This window comes from Psammomys obesus, unplaced genomic scaffold, assembly GCF_907164565.1.
Source record: "Psammomys obesus unplaced genomic scaffold, mPsaObe1.curated_primary_1811, whole genome shotgun sequence".
In the NCBI taxonomy this organism is placed as follows: Eukaryota; Metazoa; Chordata; class Mammalia; order Rodentia; family Muridae; genus Psammomys; species Psammomys obesus.
Genome location: NW_026596088.1, coordinates 8,791,398 through 8,807,441, shown reverse-complemented (window position 1 = coordinate 8,807,441; position 16,044 = coordinate 8,791,398). Strand labels below are relative to the sequence as shown.

The window sequence follows — 16,044 nt, the reverse complement described above, 5'->3', positions numbered from 1 at the left end:
ATATATATATATATATATATATATATATATATATATATATATATATATATATATATATATATATATATATATGACAAGAAAGAAAAAGACCAAGTTTCCCCAAAGTATATGGTGCACCTGTTCTTTGCGCAACAGGGACCATCACTGGCTATGGAGCAGTAACCATGCCTGTGGCTTAGTTGACTCAGTACTTAATTCATGAAAGGCTCCATGCTCAGCACCAAAAAAAAAAAAAAAAAAGAATTAGTTTTTAAAAATGCATTTGTGTGAGGAGTTTATTTGCTTCATGGGGAAAGAAGTAGAAACCAAAGAATGGGATGAGCCAGAAAGTAGGTGGACTGGTTGGAGCAAGGAGGGCCCCCGGTGTCCTCCAGAATTGCTTACAGTCACTGCAGTGGCTCCCTGCTAGCCCATGTTGTGTTAATCCCGCATCCCCCCACTTGCCTCAACTACTGCAGAGCTTCTGAGTGCTTGGGGCTTCTTCAGCCTTTGCTCTGGGACCTGCAACTTCATTCTTAATTATTGAGGGTCGCTGCTGCTGTTTTTCCTGGTCGGTGGGGGTCTCCGAAGTGTTTGAGTACTAAACTCCGTACACGTTCACAGGTTCATTGGGATGAGATTCATGACCAGTCTCAGCTTACAGGAGTTTGACATTGCCAGGAATGTTCTAGAACTGATCTACGCACAAACTCTGGCCTGGTAAGTCTGGCAGTGCGGCGGAGTGCCCCAGCCACTTCCCGCCTGGTGGTGGACATGGGTGTTTTGGTTGTAGGACCCTGACCTGTTGTTAAAAAAAAAAATCTGCATGGGTGATAGCAGGCGCAGCTAGTCTGGAAGCCGGGAACTTAGCATGTGTTCTGGATTACTCTTTGCCTTCAGGAGACCTTGGAGATGTCAGACAAGAGTCAGCTTAGGTGGCAGCTGCAGTCCTGGTTTGTTTACCCCTCCCCCAGCTACGTCCCTAACCCTTCCATCCCCGCCACAGTGCTCTTTCTAAGACGCTGGATTACCCCACCCCCGACAGTGTTAAATGTTTGTTTCTACCTAAAATGCGTTCTCTGTGTCTCTCTGTGTGTTTGTACACACGAGTGTGAGTTTGTATGTGTAGATGCATGTGTGTGCATGCATGTGGAGGTCAGAGAACAATCTTGCTGTGTCTCAGAAACTTTCCATTCTTCAAAAAAGAGGAATTTTTTAGGGAAGCTCTTTCACTGGAACTCGCCCGGTACACTAGGCAGGCCAGAACGCCCTTGGGAGCCCTGTCTCCCCTGTCTGGGTCTAGCATCATACCACACGCCACCTTGCTTGGCTCTTTAAATGTAGGTTCTAGTGACTGAATTAAACCGTGACCCCAGCTCCATGCAATTCTCGAATTGAAACAGAACCACCAGTTCAATAGTATTAAGGAGATTTGGTCTTAAAGTGGAGCCACCATTAAAAAGAGGGCTAAGCGAGGCTTCTCGGCCTTTTCACCATGGGAGGATAGTGAGGAGGCGCCATCTACGAGCCAGGAAGTGAGTTTCACCAGACACTGAATCTACCAGCCCCTCAATCTTGGATTTCTGGCCTGTTAAATTGTGAGCAGTAAATCTGTGTTGTTCTAAAGTTAATCAGCTAAAGGTATTTTGTCATAGTATTCCAAAAGACTAATACAATCATCAACACTTTTCATTTTATTTTATGTGTAGTAGTGTTCCTTCTGTATGTATGTCTGTGCATCATATATGTCTGTGCGCTGCCTGCAGAGGGCAGAAGAGGGCATCAGATACCCTGAAACTGGAATTGCAGATGGTTATCAGCAACTGTGTAGGTGCTGGGAACTGAACCTGGGTCCTCTGAAAGAGCAGTCAGTATTCTTAAGCACTGAGCCATCTCTCCAGCCCCATATATTTGTTTCTTTCTTTCTTTGAGGCAGCTTAGAACAAGGTAGCACTATGTAGCTTTGGCTGACCTAGAACTCACTATGTAGACCAGGCTGGCCTGGAACTCATATAGATCTACCTGCCTCTGCCTCCCAAGTGCTGGGATCAGAGGTGTGTCCCACCATGCCCAGTCTAATCTAACATGAAACATGATTAGTCTAATCTAATAATGAAACAGGAGATTTTATGTAGAATTCTCCTCAAAGATCTGGTCTTGAACTGTAGTGAGTATTTCTGATGTGGTCCAGATTCTGCTCTAGAATATATCCCAGTATTGATTTATTATTTTTTCAGTGCCTTTACTTTCCTTCGCTCTTCTAGTGAAAAACTTAACGGCTTGTTTCTTAATCCTGTTCTAATCCTCCTCCTTTCTCGCATTCTTTCTCACTCCTGCCTTTCCTCCCTTTCTCCTTTCCTCCCTCATTCTTGTTTTTGTGGATGGCCCGATGGCCAGCTAGTTGTATCATGGAAATTCATTTTGCTTTTGTTTCTGTGTAGTTCTTGGGATCAAACCAGGCCCTCATGCATGATAGCCAATTATTTCACCCCTGAGATATCCCATTCTAGCCCCTGGCATCTACCCTTTTATTCAGGCACACTCCGAAACCTTAGACCAGCCCATGAGTCTTTCCTTACTTATTTTAACATGATGGAGTCAATGCCAGAGTTTTGTGTGGCATAACACTGCCCATGTTCCATCTGCTGAGAAACTGCTAGTTTCAAAGCAATGCATTAGAAGTTCAATAAACTTGGATCCTGGGGCTTGCCTTGCCACTCACTGGGGTCTCTGACTTCATAGAGCCTCAGTTTCCTCATCTAGAACTTGCTCATAATAGTAGCTGCTTTCAGTTACTGCAGATAAAATTTGACAGCTTTGTAAACTCCAGTGGGCCATGCAACTGCAGTGTCTCATTATTTCATCTCATTAAAATTGCTCCAGGTCATACAGCTATCTGCAGGTAACTCTCTACAGATTCTCCAGCGAGGGAAGATTTCTTTGATCTTTAGGTGGTGATGTGTCTGCACTGCCAGGCCACAGGCTAGCCTGGGCAGCTTCCAAGGTCAGCCGACCACATTATTTCAGCCACCAGGACACCTTTGGGGAGGAGAAAGGTAGAGATACCTTTGTAAGATTCTGCTTTCAGTTGCTCAGCTACCTGCCCAGAAACAGAGTGGCTTGGATCACAAAGCATTTATGAGCACTCCTAAATTATTTTGTGATTTAAAACAATGGGATTAGCTGCCACACGTAATCCTAACACTTGGGAGGCAGAGGCAGGTGGATCTCTGTGAGTTCAAAGCCAACCTGGTTTTCATAGTGAGTTCCAGGACAGTTGGGGCTTCATAGTGTGATCCTATCTTTAAAAAAAAGAAAGAGACAGAGAGGGAAGAAAAACAAAAGATAAAAAAATCAACCAAACAAACAAAAAAACAAGCAACAGCAACAACAACAAACCCTACAATGTGGTAGCCTACTTCTTCCTTTGGGATGGAGCTACCATCTTCTGTTAATTCTCCTAAATGACAAACACAAAGAGAAAGATGAGAGGCACCCAATACACATATGTCTAAGGCTTTTAGGAAACATGGATTGTTCTTCTAACCAAATATATGCTACTTTATAAGAAGAATGATGCTGTAGACGTCAAGCAAGTAGATGTTTGCTTGTTCTAGGTTGATCTCAGTGGCCATGACAAACACCATGATCAAAAGCAACCTGGGAGGAAAAGGGGGTTTGGGCTTACACTTGTAGGTTACAATCCGTCACTGAGGGAAGAAAGCTCAAGGCAGAAAGCTGGAGGCAGAAATGATACAAGAATGCTTTTGGCCCTGCTGATTCACTGACTGATGAATAGCTCGCTTTCTTTTTTATTTCTTTTTTAAGATAATTTAATTACACGTCTTTCTTCCCTCTCCTCCCTCTAGACCTTCCTGTATGCTCCTCCCGGCTCTCCTTCAAACCCATCATCGTTTCTTTTTCACTGATTGTTCTTGCATGTGCACATGTGCATAGTACCTGTATGTATGTTCTCAGGTCTGACCCCTTGGCATTGGCCCACCTAGTAGTGTGCTCTTCCCTGGGAAAGGCCACCTCTGCTGCCCCCAGATTTTCACAGTTGCCTGTAGCTCTTTGTGTAGGGTTGAGACCTTGTGGACTTTTCTCTATCCGTTTTGGCATACCCATTGGTATCATCCTTGTTCCACTCACATTTCAGCAGTCACAGTGGTTAGACTTTACGGGTGTAGCTTCTGATATTACTAGGAGACACAATCTCACAGCCAACTCCCTGATCCTTTGGCTCTAACAATCTTTACCCTGCTCTTCTGAAACATAGCCTGAGCCTTAGGGGTGGGAGTGTTTTGTAGATGTATCCCTTGGCACTGGTCTTCACGGCTTTGCATATTGATTGGTTGTAGTTTTCTGTAGAGCTCGCCATCTATTACAAAGAGAAGTTTCTTTGAAAAAGTATGAAGACTGCACTTACCTGTGGGCATAAGGATAAATGTTTCTTTGTTAAGGACAGACAGATTGTTGTTAAGGATTCTCACAGCTAGCTTTCTTATACAGTAGAAGACCATTTGCCTAGGGATGGTACCTGAACTCAATTTGTATTTATCAGGCTGGCCTTGAATTCACAAAGATTCACCTGCCTCTGCCTCCCTGAGTGCTGAGAGTACAGGGGTGTGCTACTCATCCAGCTTAATGCCAGTTTATATAAATCATAAGTTATTGGAAAAATTGAATCAATCCTGTTCCAAACAGTCCTTAAACTCTGGCTATTATGCTACTGTCTTCTTTAAAGCCTGTTCTTTAAAGGGGCATAGGGAGATTCATGCTTTTGCTGTGCATGCATGAGGACCTGAGTTCAGATCTCAGCACGCTCATATAAGCCATTGTGGCCACATGAGCACCTGTAACCTCAGTGCTGTGGTTCAGGGAGATGAGGGGGTTGCTAGGGATATTGTTGGCCACCAGCCTAGCCCAAGTTTGGTGAGAGAATCCCCTCTCCCTGCCATCTCAAAAGACTAAGGTGAGGAATGATACAATGTCCTCCTTTGACTCTGCACTCACATATGTGCATTCACTTTAAAAATTAAAATGTTTTAAAGTGTGAGGGTTGGTAGGTGTTGGGCAGTAAAGCCATCCTGGCACCTAGCTTCCTTAGGAGTACTGCAGGAGAGCTGGGAAGCGAAGTCTTTCTTACCTGTACCCAGGTACACTTTGTTGTCTAGTCCCTGAGGGCCTTCTCAAGTACTACAGGAAGGGTGGGGCCATGTGTGGCTCCCCTTTGGGACATGCTGGATTAAGGCATACTGAAGGGCCTCTGATGGTTTGGTGGCCCTGTGGTGGGGCCGGGGTGTTCTGTCTTTCTCTCTGCAAACCCTTCCCAGATCTGGGGAGGGAGCCGCCATGGTGGGAATCCTCTGGTCTTCCGTTATTCATTCGCCCTCTGCACTGATCTCCTATGACACTACACATTTAGGGGACACTTTGCCTAACGAACTCCACAGTCGCCGTGTTGGCAAGCTGGGTCCTTCCAAAGCCCGAAAGTCAGGATTTGCCCCATGGCTCTTCCTGGTTTACAGCTGGCCTCACTGTCCCTGAGTCTTCACACAGTTTTCGTTCTGTTTGTGTTCTATTCACTTAAGGACATCACTCGTACTGAACTAGAACCTGCCGCGCTGACCCTGAGTCTACCGCTTTCTAACTCAATTCCTATTTTAACACTCCACCTCTAAACCCAGTCATGTTTTGAGATGCTGTGGTGTGCGTGCATATGTGTGTGTATGTGCCTGTGTGTGTGCGCATTGCTCACATGTGTGAATGTGGGGGGAGGAGCATGTTAGGTCTTCACATATGAATTTTAGGGAGACAGTTCTTTCCCTTGCCTCTGCACCCTACACTCCATGCTTCCCAGGTCTCTGACACTCCTCTCTTCCTCACAGGCTTGGAATTTTCTTCTGCCCTCTGCTGCCTTTTATCCAAATGATCACTCTCTTCATTATGTTTTATGTCAAAAATGTGAGTTGGACCCAAGTTTCGACCAAGTATTTTCCTTTGGTAACTTACAACCTGGAAGGGACCTGAGCTGGGAAAGAGGTGTGGGAGGGGTCGGGAAGTAAAAAACTGGGGAGCTGTAAGTAGATGGTTGGAGATTTGGCATGTGGGGGAGGTCCCAAGGGCTGTTCCTTAGCTGCAGCTGGAAGGGGTTCCATTTCTCTCCTTAGATCAGCCTGATGATGAACTTTCAGCCTCCAAGCAAGGCCTGGAGGGCCTCACAGATGATAACGTTCTTCATCTTCTTGCTCTTCTTCCCGTCCTTCACGGGCGTGCTGTGCACCCTGGCCATCACCATCTGGAGGTAGGGGACTGTGCCTTGGCAGAGGTTTCAGTGATGGGGTGGGTAGATGTCTGTTTTTAAAATGTGGGTTTTGTTATCCAGCTATGAGGACAGTTGCCGCCTCAATCATAGTCCCTCACAGTTCCCGAGAAGGGAAGGTTCTCCTTGCTATGCAGGGCCACATGAGGACAATGCAGAGGTGGTCAGGAGGAAGATGGATGAGGGACAGAAGCCTTTAACTGTGATTTCTGGAGTAAGGAACAGACGAGGCGGGGAGACCAGGCTAGCACTGGCTATTTTGAGTGTTTTTAGAAGGCTCTGCGGCCTCGGGGGCTGTTACAGGTTTTGGGATCCTGACCTTGGGGTGATGGGAGCCTGGGAATAAGCTCCAATCATGAAGGCCTGTTAGAAGAGGTCACCGTGCTGCTAGCTCTGCATCAGGTGGTTTTCGAGCATGAAGTCACGCCTCCTAGGCTAGTCCTGGAAAAGGATGTCGCCCCAGGGTCAGTAAACACCAGAATGAAAACTGTGCCCAGTCCAGAGCTCAGCCCGTGCTCCTGGGGTGACCAAAGGAGGGAATAAATCCTGCCCTGGATGTAGTCTATACACTGTAGTTAGGAGCCATTTCCTCATTCCTGACAAGTGTGCAAGCTTCCCAGGCTGGGAGAGGCCGCTTCCTCCAGAATTAAGAGGAAAGCCAGAGGCCCTGTCTGACCTGGCTCCTCCCTGGGCCCCACCTCACTGCAGCCCCGAAGGTCCTGCTCCATTGCTGGGACCCAGCAGGTCCCTTTCCGTATGCTCAGGATCTTCTCTCTGAAGGGCTGTCCCCATTCCTTTGAGTGTCAGCTCTAAGGTCAACTTTAGGCCTAAGCTTCCGAGATACCCTTGGATGCTGCTGGTCCCTTACCTCTTTCCTTTAACAGGCCTGCATTTCTGTCCATCATGCCATGGTTCACAGTTCATGTGTATGAACTTGTTTGTATGTATATATGTGTACCATGTTTGCCCGGTGCCTGCAGAGAACGAAAGAGGGCATCAGATCTGCTAGGACTGTATTAGATGGTTGTGAGCCACTATGTGGGTGCTGGGAACTGAGCCCTGCTCCTCTGCGGTAGTGACAAGCGTTCCGAACCTCTGAGTCTTTTATCCTGCCCCAATCTTTGCTTCTCTTGTCATATCTATTCCCCACCCTTTCTCTTCTGCATCTTCCAGTCTCTACTTATTTGTAACACCCAACAGCGCACAATCATAGTGCCGAACCTGCTAACAAGCTGACATAGCTAACAAGCTTCCCTCTTGGTGTGTCTTAAATCAAATTCCCAAGAAGGGCTCTCTGATTGCTCCCAAGACAACTGCTAGATCTTTGCCTGGATTCTGGATTGGCTACCGTGGTGGGTCACACCACTGTTATAAAAGCTGGCAACACTTGGCAAGCCCAAGCGAGTGTGCCCTCCTTGGGAAGTAGAATGTGGGGGCAGCAGGCAAGGTTTGCTGTTTCTAGAGCCTGAGCCCAAGAGGGACCCCTTGATTCTGGAATGCCTCAGGCGACAGAAGGTTTTCTGTTTCTTGTCTTTAATCTTGTCAGATTAAAACCTTCAGCTGACTGTGGCCCCTTCCGAGGTCTGCCTTCCTTCATCCAGTCCATCTACAGCTGGATCGACTCCCTAAGCAGGAGGTCTGGCTACCTGTGGGTCGTCTGGATCTACCAAAACCTCATCGGCAGCGTGCACTTCTTCTTCATCCTCACACTGATTGTGTTGTAAGTGGGCTTCCTGGGGAAGCTAGAGGGAGGCGAAGCTGAGAATTCTCGGGGACCCTTTTATTGACATGAGAACAGTCTTATTCATCTGGGAGGCCAAGCAGTGAGCACAGGATGGTCTCGACACTATCCTCGAATAGGTAGTTTTCTGTAAAATGTTTAGTATTTTCTCATCTAAGACTTTTTTCCCCGTATGTTCTGCAAACTCTCTTCCCTTTTGCTGGGGAAACAGCTCAGTGGTGGAGCACTAGCCTGGAATATGCAGGACTCTAGTTTAATCCTCACTATCCTCACTATTGAAAAAAGAAAAAAAAAAAAACACCAAAATAAATTTTTTTTAAAAAAATGAAAATGTGTGAGAATTCTCAGAAAAATTCCTTTGGAGGCTGCAAGATATAAAACTGGCCCAGGCTTTGTTGACATTCATTTAGGATATTTTTTAAAATAGACACTTTTGACTTCTTGTGAGGATTTGTCAACACTGGGTTCATTTTCCTGCATGGAAGAATTGGCTGGTCAACTTACCAGTGGCCACCTGACCGCAGCTCAGTCCCAGTGGCATTGGACAGGGCGTTCCTTATCATGAGACACAGGACTCAAGACTTCAGGCTATTGGAGCCAGCTACGGATCACAGAACATTATCTGGGTTTTGCAGATGATAGCAGTAAGTCAGAGATAGGATGGTTGCTGATACAGGTTCCGTGGTACACAGGCTGATAGTGAAGGAAGAGGCTGGAAGCCAGGTCTCCTGGCAATCTGTGATGCTCCCCTCCCCCACTCCCCAGCAGCAGCTGTTATTGGCATGTTAGAATGGTAAACTGGCCTCCGGCTCTACTTCCTCTGCCACGCTTCTCGTTTACTGGCTCTGCTGCTGACTCCACTCGTTCTTCTAATGAGAAGTTTTCCTTACACCAAGCAGTTCTTCAACATCACAGGCACTAGCTAGGTAGCCTACTGTTTCAGTCAGTTCTGATCCTGGACTTGGACGGCATCAACCTTCTAAGTTAAGGGCCTGGTCCTGCAAAACCCAGTTTAGATGCCAGGTTCATGTCCCAAGTGTCCCCTGTACTTATGACTGGCTCTGAGTTCAAAGGTTCCTGCCACTTCCTCCTCCTCATATTCAATAATTTGCTAAAATGACTAGGGGAGCTCAGGAATTATCCATTTGGGATGTCCAGTTTATGATAAAGGATGCAACTCAGGAAGAGATGCGCAGGGCAATGTGGGAGGCTTTTATGCACTTCCCTAGGAAGGTATGCTTGACCAAATTTTGGCTATTGGTGTTTAGTTCTATTTCTAGCACTTCTCTCCTTTATAACGTCATGAGGGGCAAGGACTAAACAGCCCACCTATTTCTTTATTTTGAGACAGAATTTTGATATGTGGGTGAGGCTGGCCTTGAACTTGCAATCTTCTTGTTATAGCCTAAGTCTGGCTCTTCAAACATGCCTTATCTTTGCAGTAACTAGTCCCTTATCTGTAAGGTCCTCAGTCACCAAACATCTGCTGGGGCCTGGGGGCTGGCTGAGTGGTAAAGTCCTTCCTGTATGAGCGGGTGGGCCTGAGTTCAGAACCCCAAAAGCTGGATATGACAATGCACATCTGTAAAGCTAACACTAGGGGAAGCAGAGACAGGTGGATCCCTGAGGGGCAGTGGACAGCCAGTCTGCCAGTTAGTGAGCACCAGGATTAATGAGTCTGAGAGTCTGAAGAACAAAATAAGGTGGAGAGCAACACAGCAGCAGGCCAGACTTTGAACTCTGACTTCCATGCGTGCATTCACAGGAACACATGCAAATACACACCCAAATGCAGAGTCCAGATTCTCCAGTTCTACTAAATCTGAATATGTACATTCCAGGAAATGTACATCATTTCAAATTTGAACAACCTGTGTGCAAATCACATAGTCTAGCTACGAATTCAAATTGTATGTGTTTTTAAACTGTGGCTGCCTGGCTTTTGCCCAGAGAATGTGTGCCTGCTTGATCTGAGGACCAGCCATGGCGTGGCACTATTTCCACCTCACTGGTGATTCTGTATGTGCAGCCAGGTTGAGAAAATATTGCTCTAAGGCAGTGGTTCTCAACCTTCCTAATGCTGTGACCCTTTAATAGAGTTCCTCATGTTGTGGTGATCCCCCTCCCCAACCAGAAAATTATTTTTGTTGCTACTTCATAACTGTAACTTTGCTACTGTTGTGAGTTGTAATGTAAGTATCTGTGCTTTCTGATGGTCCTAGAAAGAGTAATTTGCTCCCCAAGGGGGTCGTGACCCACAGGTTGAGAACAGCTGCTCTCAACCTGTTACCCCCTGTTTGACTTTTCAGGGACACCCCTGGGTCAAAACCCACTTGCAAGCAAATATGGCAGCCCCTCTGCGCCCCTCTGAAACACGGAGCCTCAAAGCACAGTCAAGAGCGCCCATCATTTTCTTCTCTTCCAGAATCATCACCTATCTTTACTGGCAGATCACAGAGGGGAGGAAGGTCATGATCCGGCTGCTCCATGAACAGATCATTAATGTAAGGCTCTCCTGTGTCCCTCTCCGCCTCTCCTTCTCTCTCCTCTCTCAACAGTGTAGAGTAGAAACCTCCAAACATATTCCAAAATAGAATAAATAGTACAGTGAATCTCCATGTCCCCCTCACCCGGCCATGTGTGTGTATGTATGCACACATGTATCTGTACACATATGTGGAAGGCCAAAGGATAGCCTTGGCCGTCACTCCTCTGTACACATTTCTTAAAAAAAAAAAAAAAAAAAAAGACAAGGTCTCTCATTGGCGTGGACCATGCCAAATGGGACAGGGGAGGGGGGCTGGCCAGTGAGCCCCAGAGACCTGCCTGTCTCCACTTCCTCCCTGCCGGAATACAAGCAAGTGCCACCCTACTTGTCTTTTTTTATATAGGTTCCAGTGATCCAGCTCACTCATGAGCACTTCACCGATGGAGCTCTCCCTTCAGCCACCCTTGAGATTTATACACGCTCACTTGATCCCTGCAAATCTTTGCATTATTTTAAATAGCTCCCGAGGTTTTTGCATTAGCCACCTCTCTCATTACCGTGACACAGTACTTGATAAGGAGCAACTGAACGGAAGAAGTATTTATTCTGGCTCACACTTTCTGTCCACTGTGTCAGGGAAGGCAGGGTAGAGTTCATGACGGCAGGGGCATGTGGCCGAGACCCCTCACGTGTGGACAGATCAGGGGGCAGAGAAGCTGGGCTGGAACCAGAAGCAGGTGTCACCTCAGAGGCCTGCCCTCAGAAGCCCATTTCTGCTGATTGTGCACAGTCCTGATGGTTCTATGACCAGCTGAGATATCCCATTCCTGGGGGCAGCCCTTCTTTTTGGGGAGAGTCCAGCAGGTGAATGTAGGAACAACAAGGGAAGAGAAGGAGATCTTGAAGAAGAGGCCACAGGAATATGAGCGTGAGCAGCAGTTACACAGTGACAGATGTCGTGATAATCGTTACAAGCAGGGTGTCAAAATCAGTGGTTCGGAGTTTAAGAAAAAACAGGGATGAACTGGAGTGACTTGTTGTGCCTTGTGAAGTTGGGATGACCATGCCTGCATAGAGGAGACAGTGATGCTTACCCGGCTCCCCACAAAGGTGGAGTAGTTCAGACCTTCCTGCTGTAAGGCTCACGGGGAAGTGATCCAAGACTCCTGAGAGAAAAAATAGTCCCTCTGTTTCTCTTTGAACTGATGAATCACAGATCTCAGCCAACACACATAACTTTGAACCTTTTGTTTTTAATTTTATTATTATTATTAAATTATTAGTGTGTGTGTGTGTGTGTGAGAGAGAGAGAGAGAGAGAGAGTCCAGGCATGTATTTCCCATGGCATGTGTAGGACATTAGAAGACCACTTACAGGAATCACTCAGATCAACATTTCTCAACCTGTGGGTAGTGACAACTTTGGGGGTTGAACAATCCTTCACAGGGGGCGCCCAAGAGCATCAAAGGCACCCCTTTTTACATTATGATCCGTAACAGTAGCAAAATTACAATTATGATGTAGCAACACAAATAATTTTATGATTGGGGATCACATGAAGAACTATATCAAAGGGTCTGAACATCAGGAAGGCTGAGAGCCGCCGCCTTACAGGGCCCTATGGTAATGCTGGAGAGGTTAAGGGCTCACTGGCTTTGCTCTGAAATGTTTCTTCTCTTCCATCAGAAGAAAACAGGGCAGCCATCTCCTTCTGTCTGCCTGGTGGGCCCCCTTTTTATCCAGGCCTTCTTCACCCCACGCCAACACACATCTTCCATGCTTTACTTTTCTTTTTCTTCCTTGGCAGGAGGGCAAAGATAAGATGTTCTTGATAGAAAAGTTGACCAAGCTACAGGATGTGGAGAAGAGAGCCAACCCCAGTGCGCTTATCCTGGAAAGGAGAGAGGTTGAGGTAAGGCCACCGCTGCCCTGGGACTACAGGACAAGCACCGGTGTCCTTGTGACAAGTTTTGGGAAACAGACACGAAACTCTAGGGGGTTTTGTTTGTTTCTGTGCAACAAGCTCTCCTGGTGTAAAGCCCCGGCTGGCTCCTGTTCTGGCCTCTTGAGTTCTGGAAGTACAGGTGTCTTTCCCTCTGCCTGGTAGGACTCTCCTCACTTTCTGTCTTAAGCATTTCTGTGCTCTTAACTAATAATAATAATAACAAATCATTGTCCACTCAACACCTGCATGGCTGGCCGTGGTCCAGCCGTGTGAATTAAGGAATGCTCGCCTCTCCTGGAGTCCATGCTTGCTTTAAATCACCCGGGAACAACACGGGAGTACCCCACTGACTAGTGTACGCTTTAGTGGCTTTCTCTCAGACCTTTTCCTGGGCCGTCAACAATCACACCTTTGTCTACCCAGACTTTGAGGAATGGATTAGGAAAGTAAGGCTTTCCCAATTTTATAATCATAGCATGATAGCTTTCTCCTCACTGAACACTGTATCCTGAACATGGTTGCCTTCTGGATATATTTGGACATTTGAGTTGTTTGGGGGGTCTTTTCAAATACCAAAACTGATGCTGAATGAAATGTTTTATTAAAAACTATAGTAAGTGGACAGTATATTAAGAGTTGTTATTTAATGGTGCTCTAGATGGAAACCAGGGCCTTGTGCATGCCAGGCAAGTGATCTACCCCTGAGATATCCCTAGTTCTGTTCGTTATAAGCGTTTTGTGTGTTTCTGCCCCAGGACTTGCACATCTGTCCCCATACCATGTTGTTAATAGACATTCTTATATCAAACTCATAAAAAGATTTTTTTTGCCAATTTCCATCGGTGTTCTGAAATACACCACTAAAAAGTAAACTCTCCTTTTTTTTGGGGGGGGGGGTAGTTCAAGACAGGATTTTTCTGTGTAGCCTTACCTGTCCTGGACTCACTTTGTAGACCCAGCTGGTGTCAAACTCACAGCAATCTGCTTGCCTCTGCTTCCCTGAAAGCTGGGAAGAAAACTCTCCTTAACTCAAAATATGCACATCACAATTTATTATCTGTATAAATTAATGCTGTCAGTATTTGCCCAGCCGAAAGCTAATGTATTAGCTGGCATGTCACAAATGCTCAGTAAATGTCCAAGGAATGAATGCAGTATCTGTGGCTGAAAACCCAAACATGTTGGATATTTCTGACTCTTTGTTCTCAACCATTACCCCTTCATTTTAAAATAGTAGCAGCCTCACAGATTATCCCGATTGTGCAACAAACCCAGTACTTGCATTCCCCTCTGGTGACATGGCTGTCTGTTTTCTTCATTTTCAGCAACAAAGCCCTTTACATTTGGAGGAACTCAGTGATGCTCCCGGTGAGTACCAGAACTGCCACAGACAGAGACCCAGTGATGTAGCCCAAAGTGGAGGGCATGCAGTTGCTCTCCAGCTACAAGCCTGCCCTCGGACAAATTTGTTTTTTGCTTTTGTTTTGTTTTTTGGTCTGGCTTAATGCGGAAGCCCACAATGTCACTAGAGCCTGATTTCTGCTTGTTTTACATGGTAGGTCTTTAGACAAACAGCCACTTTGCAATGATAGCAAAACAGCACTGCCAACATGTGACATTTCAGGTTCAATCTGATGGGAAAGAGTCTGGGGAATCTAGAATTTTCATATCAGTTCCACTCAGTCTGATATGTTCATCCACAAACCCACTGATGTGACTCTGAAAATGTCACAGTACACTGAGCCATATCCAAGACACGTGCTACAGTACTGATGGTACAACCATACAGGTCACAGGAGCTGGGAACAGGCACTTCTGTGTGCCAAGTCTGGGGCTGATGCCAGAAAGGGAATGGATGCTGGGGAAGAAACAAATAAGCCTCCTCATTTTTTTTTTAGACTAGTTCTTTATTTTTGTGTGTGCATGTTAGTGTGTATGTGCCTGTGTGTGCACAAGGAGACCAGCAGAGGGCGTTGAGTGTCCTTTCTCACCCTCTGCCTTTCCTTTGAGGCAGGTTCTCTCTCTGAACCGGAAACTTTTTTCCGGTTTTTTCTTGGCTAGTCTGGAAGCCAGCAAGCTGCAGTGATCCCCCTGCCTCTGTCCTTCCCTGTTTTTTAGGGTTTGCAGGCATTTGTGGAATACCTGGGCTCTGGGGTCAAAACCCTGGTCCTCATGGTCCCACAACAAGCACTCTTACCACTGAGCCACCCCTCCAATCCTGCACTTTTGTTTGTTTGTTTTTGGTTGGTCGTTGTTTGGGGGTTTTTTTGTTTTGTTTTTGTTTTATTTATTTATGTGGTTTGGTGTTTTGAGAAAGGGTTTCTCTCTGTAGCCTTGGCTTTCCTGGATTGGCTTTGTAGACCAGGCTGGCCTTGAATTCAGAGAGATCCGCCTGCCCTTTGCCTCACTGAGTGCTGGGATTAAAGGCTTAGGCTGCCACGCCCAGCTCCTGCACTTATTTTTTTAAATAGTATTTACTGACAATGATGGGAGGTCAAGAGGGAGAGAGTCTGGAAACTAAAAAGGGAGGTGGGAAGGAAGGCTTGAGAAGTGCTTGAGTCTTCCTGGCTGTTCTGAGGGGAGCCCTTGGCAAGCTGGGAATGTGTGTGTCTGCATTAACTTCTCCTTCCTGTGTCAAACCCAGACCTGCGATGGAGGCGGTCAGTGCATGAAGAGAATCCAAAAGCCTGATGACTGTCGTGTGTAGAAGCCAGATGCTGGTCAAAAAGGGAAAGAAGATAAGCATAAATGGGACAGCCTCTGTGACAGTTGGGCTTCAGGAGCTTCTCAGGAGTAGAATCCAAGCCTGAGGCAGACAGTAATCTGACCCACAGTGCAAATGGCTCTATGAAACAGGACACACTTTACCTCCAACCTGGATTGCTATTTTTTTTTTCCAAAACAAAGTCCTTAGAATTTTCCAATTAAAACTTAAAATATTGAAATTATTCTACAAACACCTGGGAAGAGGTAATTTGGGAATGTTGCACTTTTATCTTTAAGAAATATATGTCTTCATGATGGGTCCTGTAGGACTCTCTCTTCCCAGACCTGGCAAAGGTTTAAAAACTGGTGCTAAAAATAATGGTCCATAATGAATTAAAAATGTGATTCTCAATCTGGGATGCAAATCCTCTGAATGGTATAACTTGTGTTTGTCTGTGATTGTGAACTAGAAACAGCCCTGTATCATCTAAAGCTGAAATATAATCAAAGGTCTTATGGATGAACTTTGTCTTTACTGCGTACAGGAGTCTTGGGCTTGAACTAGTGGCTGTCTTAGGGTTTCTATTGCTGCAGTGAAACACCATGACCAAAAGGCAGGTTGGGGAGGAAAGTGTGTATTCTGCTTACGCTTCTAGGTCATAGTCCATCTTTGGAGGAAGTCAGGACAGTGGATCTCAAGCAGGGCTGGAACTTGAAGGCAGGAGCTGATGGAGAGGCCATGGAGGGGTGCTGCTTACTGGTTTGCTCCTCATGGCTTGCTCAGTCTGCTATCTTACATAAACCAGGACCACCAGCCCAGGGATGGCACCACCCACAATGGGCTGGGCCATCCCCCATCA

The 16,044-nt window shown here is 46.2% G+C and overlaps 1 protein-coding gene across 1 annotated transcript in view; it reads left to right on the top strand.

The window, feature by feature from the left end:
* Tmc5 (transmembrane channel like 5) overlaps window positions 1-15,704 on the top strand; it is a 71,951-nt gene extending 56,247 nt beyond the window's left edge. Inside the window, exons 14-21 of the mRNA XM_055627630.1 lie at window positions 604-699; window positions 5,871-5,946; window positions 6,153-6,286; window positions 7,851-8,024; window positions 10,471-10,549; window positions 12,341-12,445; window positions 13,804-13,846; window positions 15,123-15,704. Coding sequence (XP_055483605.1) covers window positions 604-699; window positions 5,871-5,946; window positions 6,153-6,286; window positions 7,851-8,024; window positions 10,471-10,549; window positions 12,341-12,445; window positions 13,804-13,846; window positions 15,123-15,169 — 754 coding nt within the window. The 3' untranslated portion in view covers window positions 15,170-15,704. The remainder of the gene's footprint in view (window positions 1-603; window positions 700-5,870; window positions 5,947-6,152; window positions 6,287-7,850; window positions 8,025-10,470; window positions 10,550-12,340; window positions 12,446-13,803; window positions 13,847-15,122) is intronic.
* The last annotated feature ends 340 nt before the right edge of the window (window positions 15,705-16,044 follow it).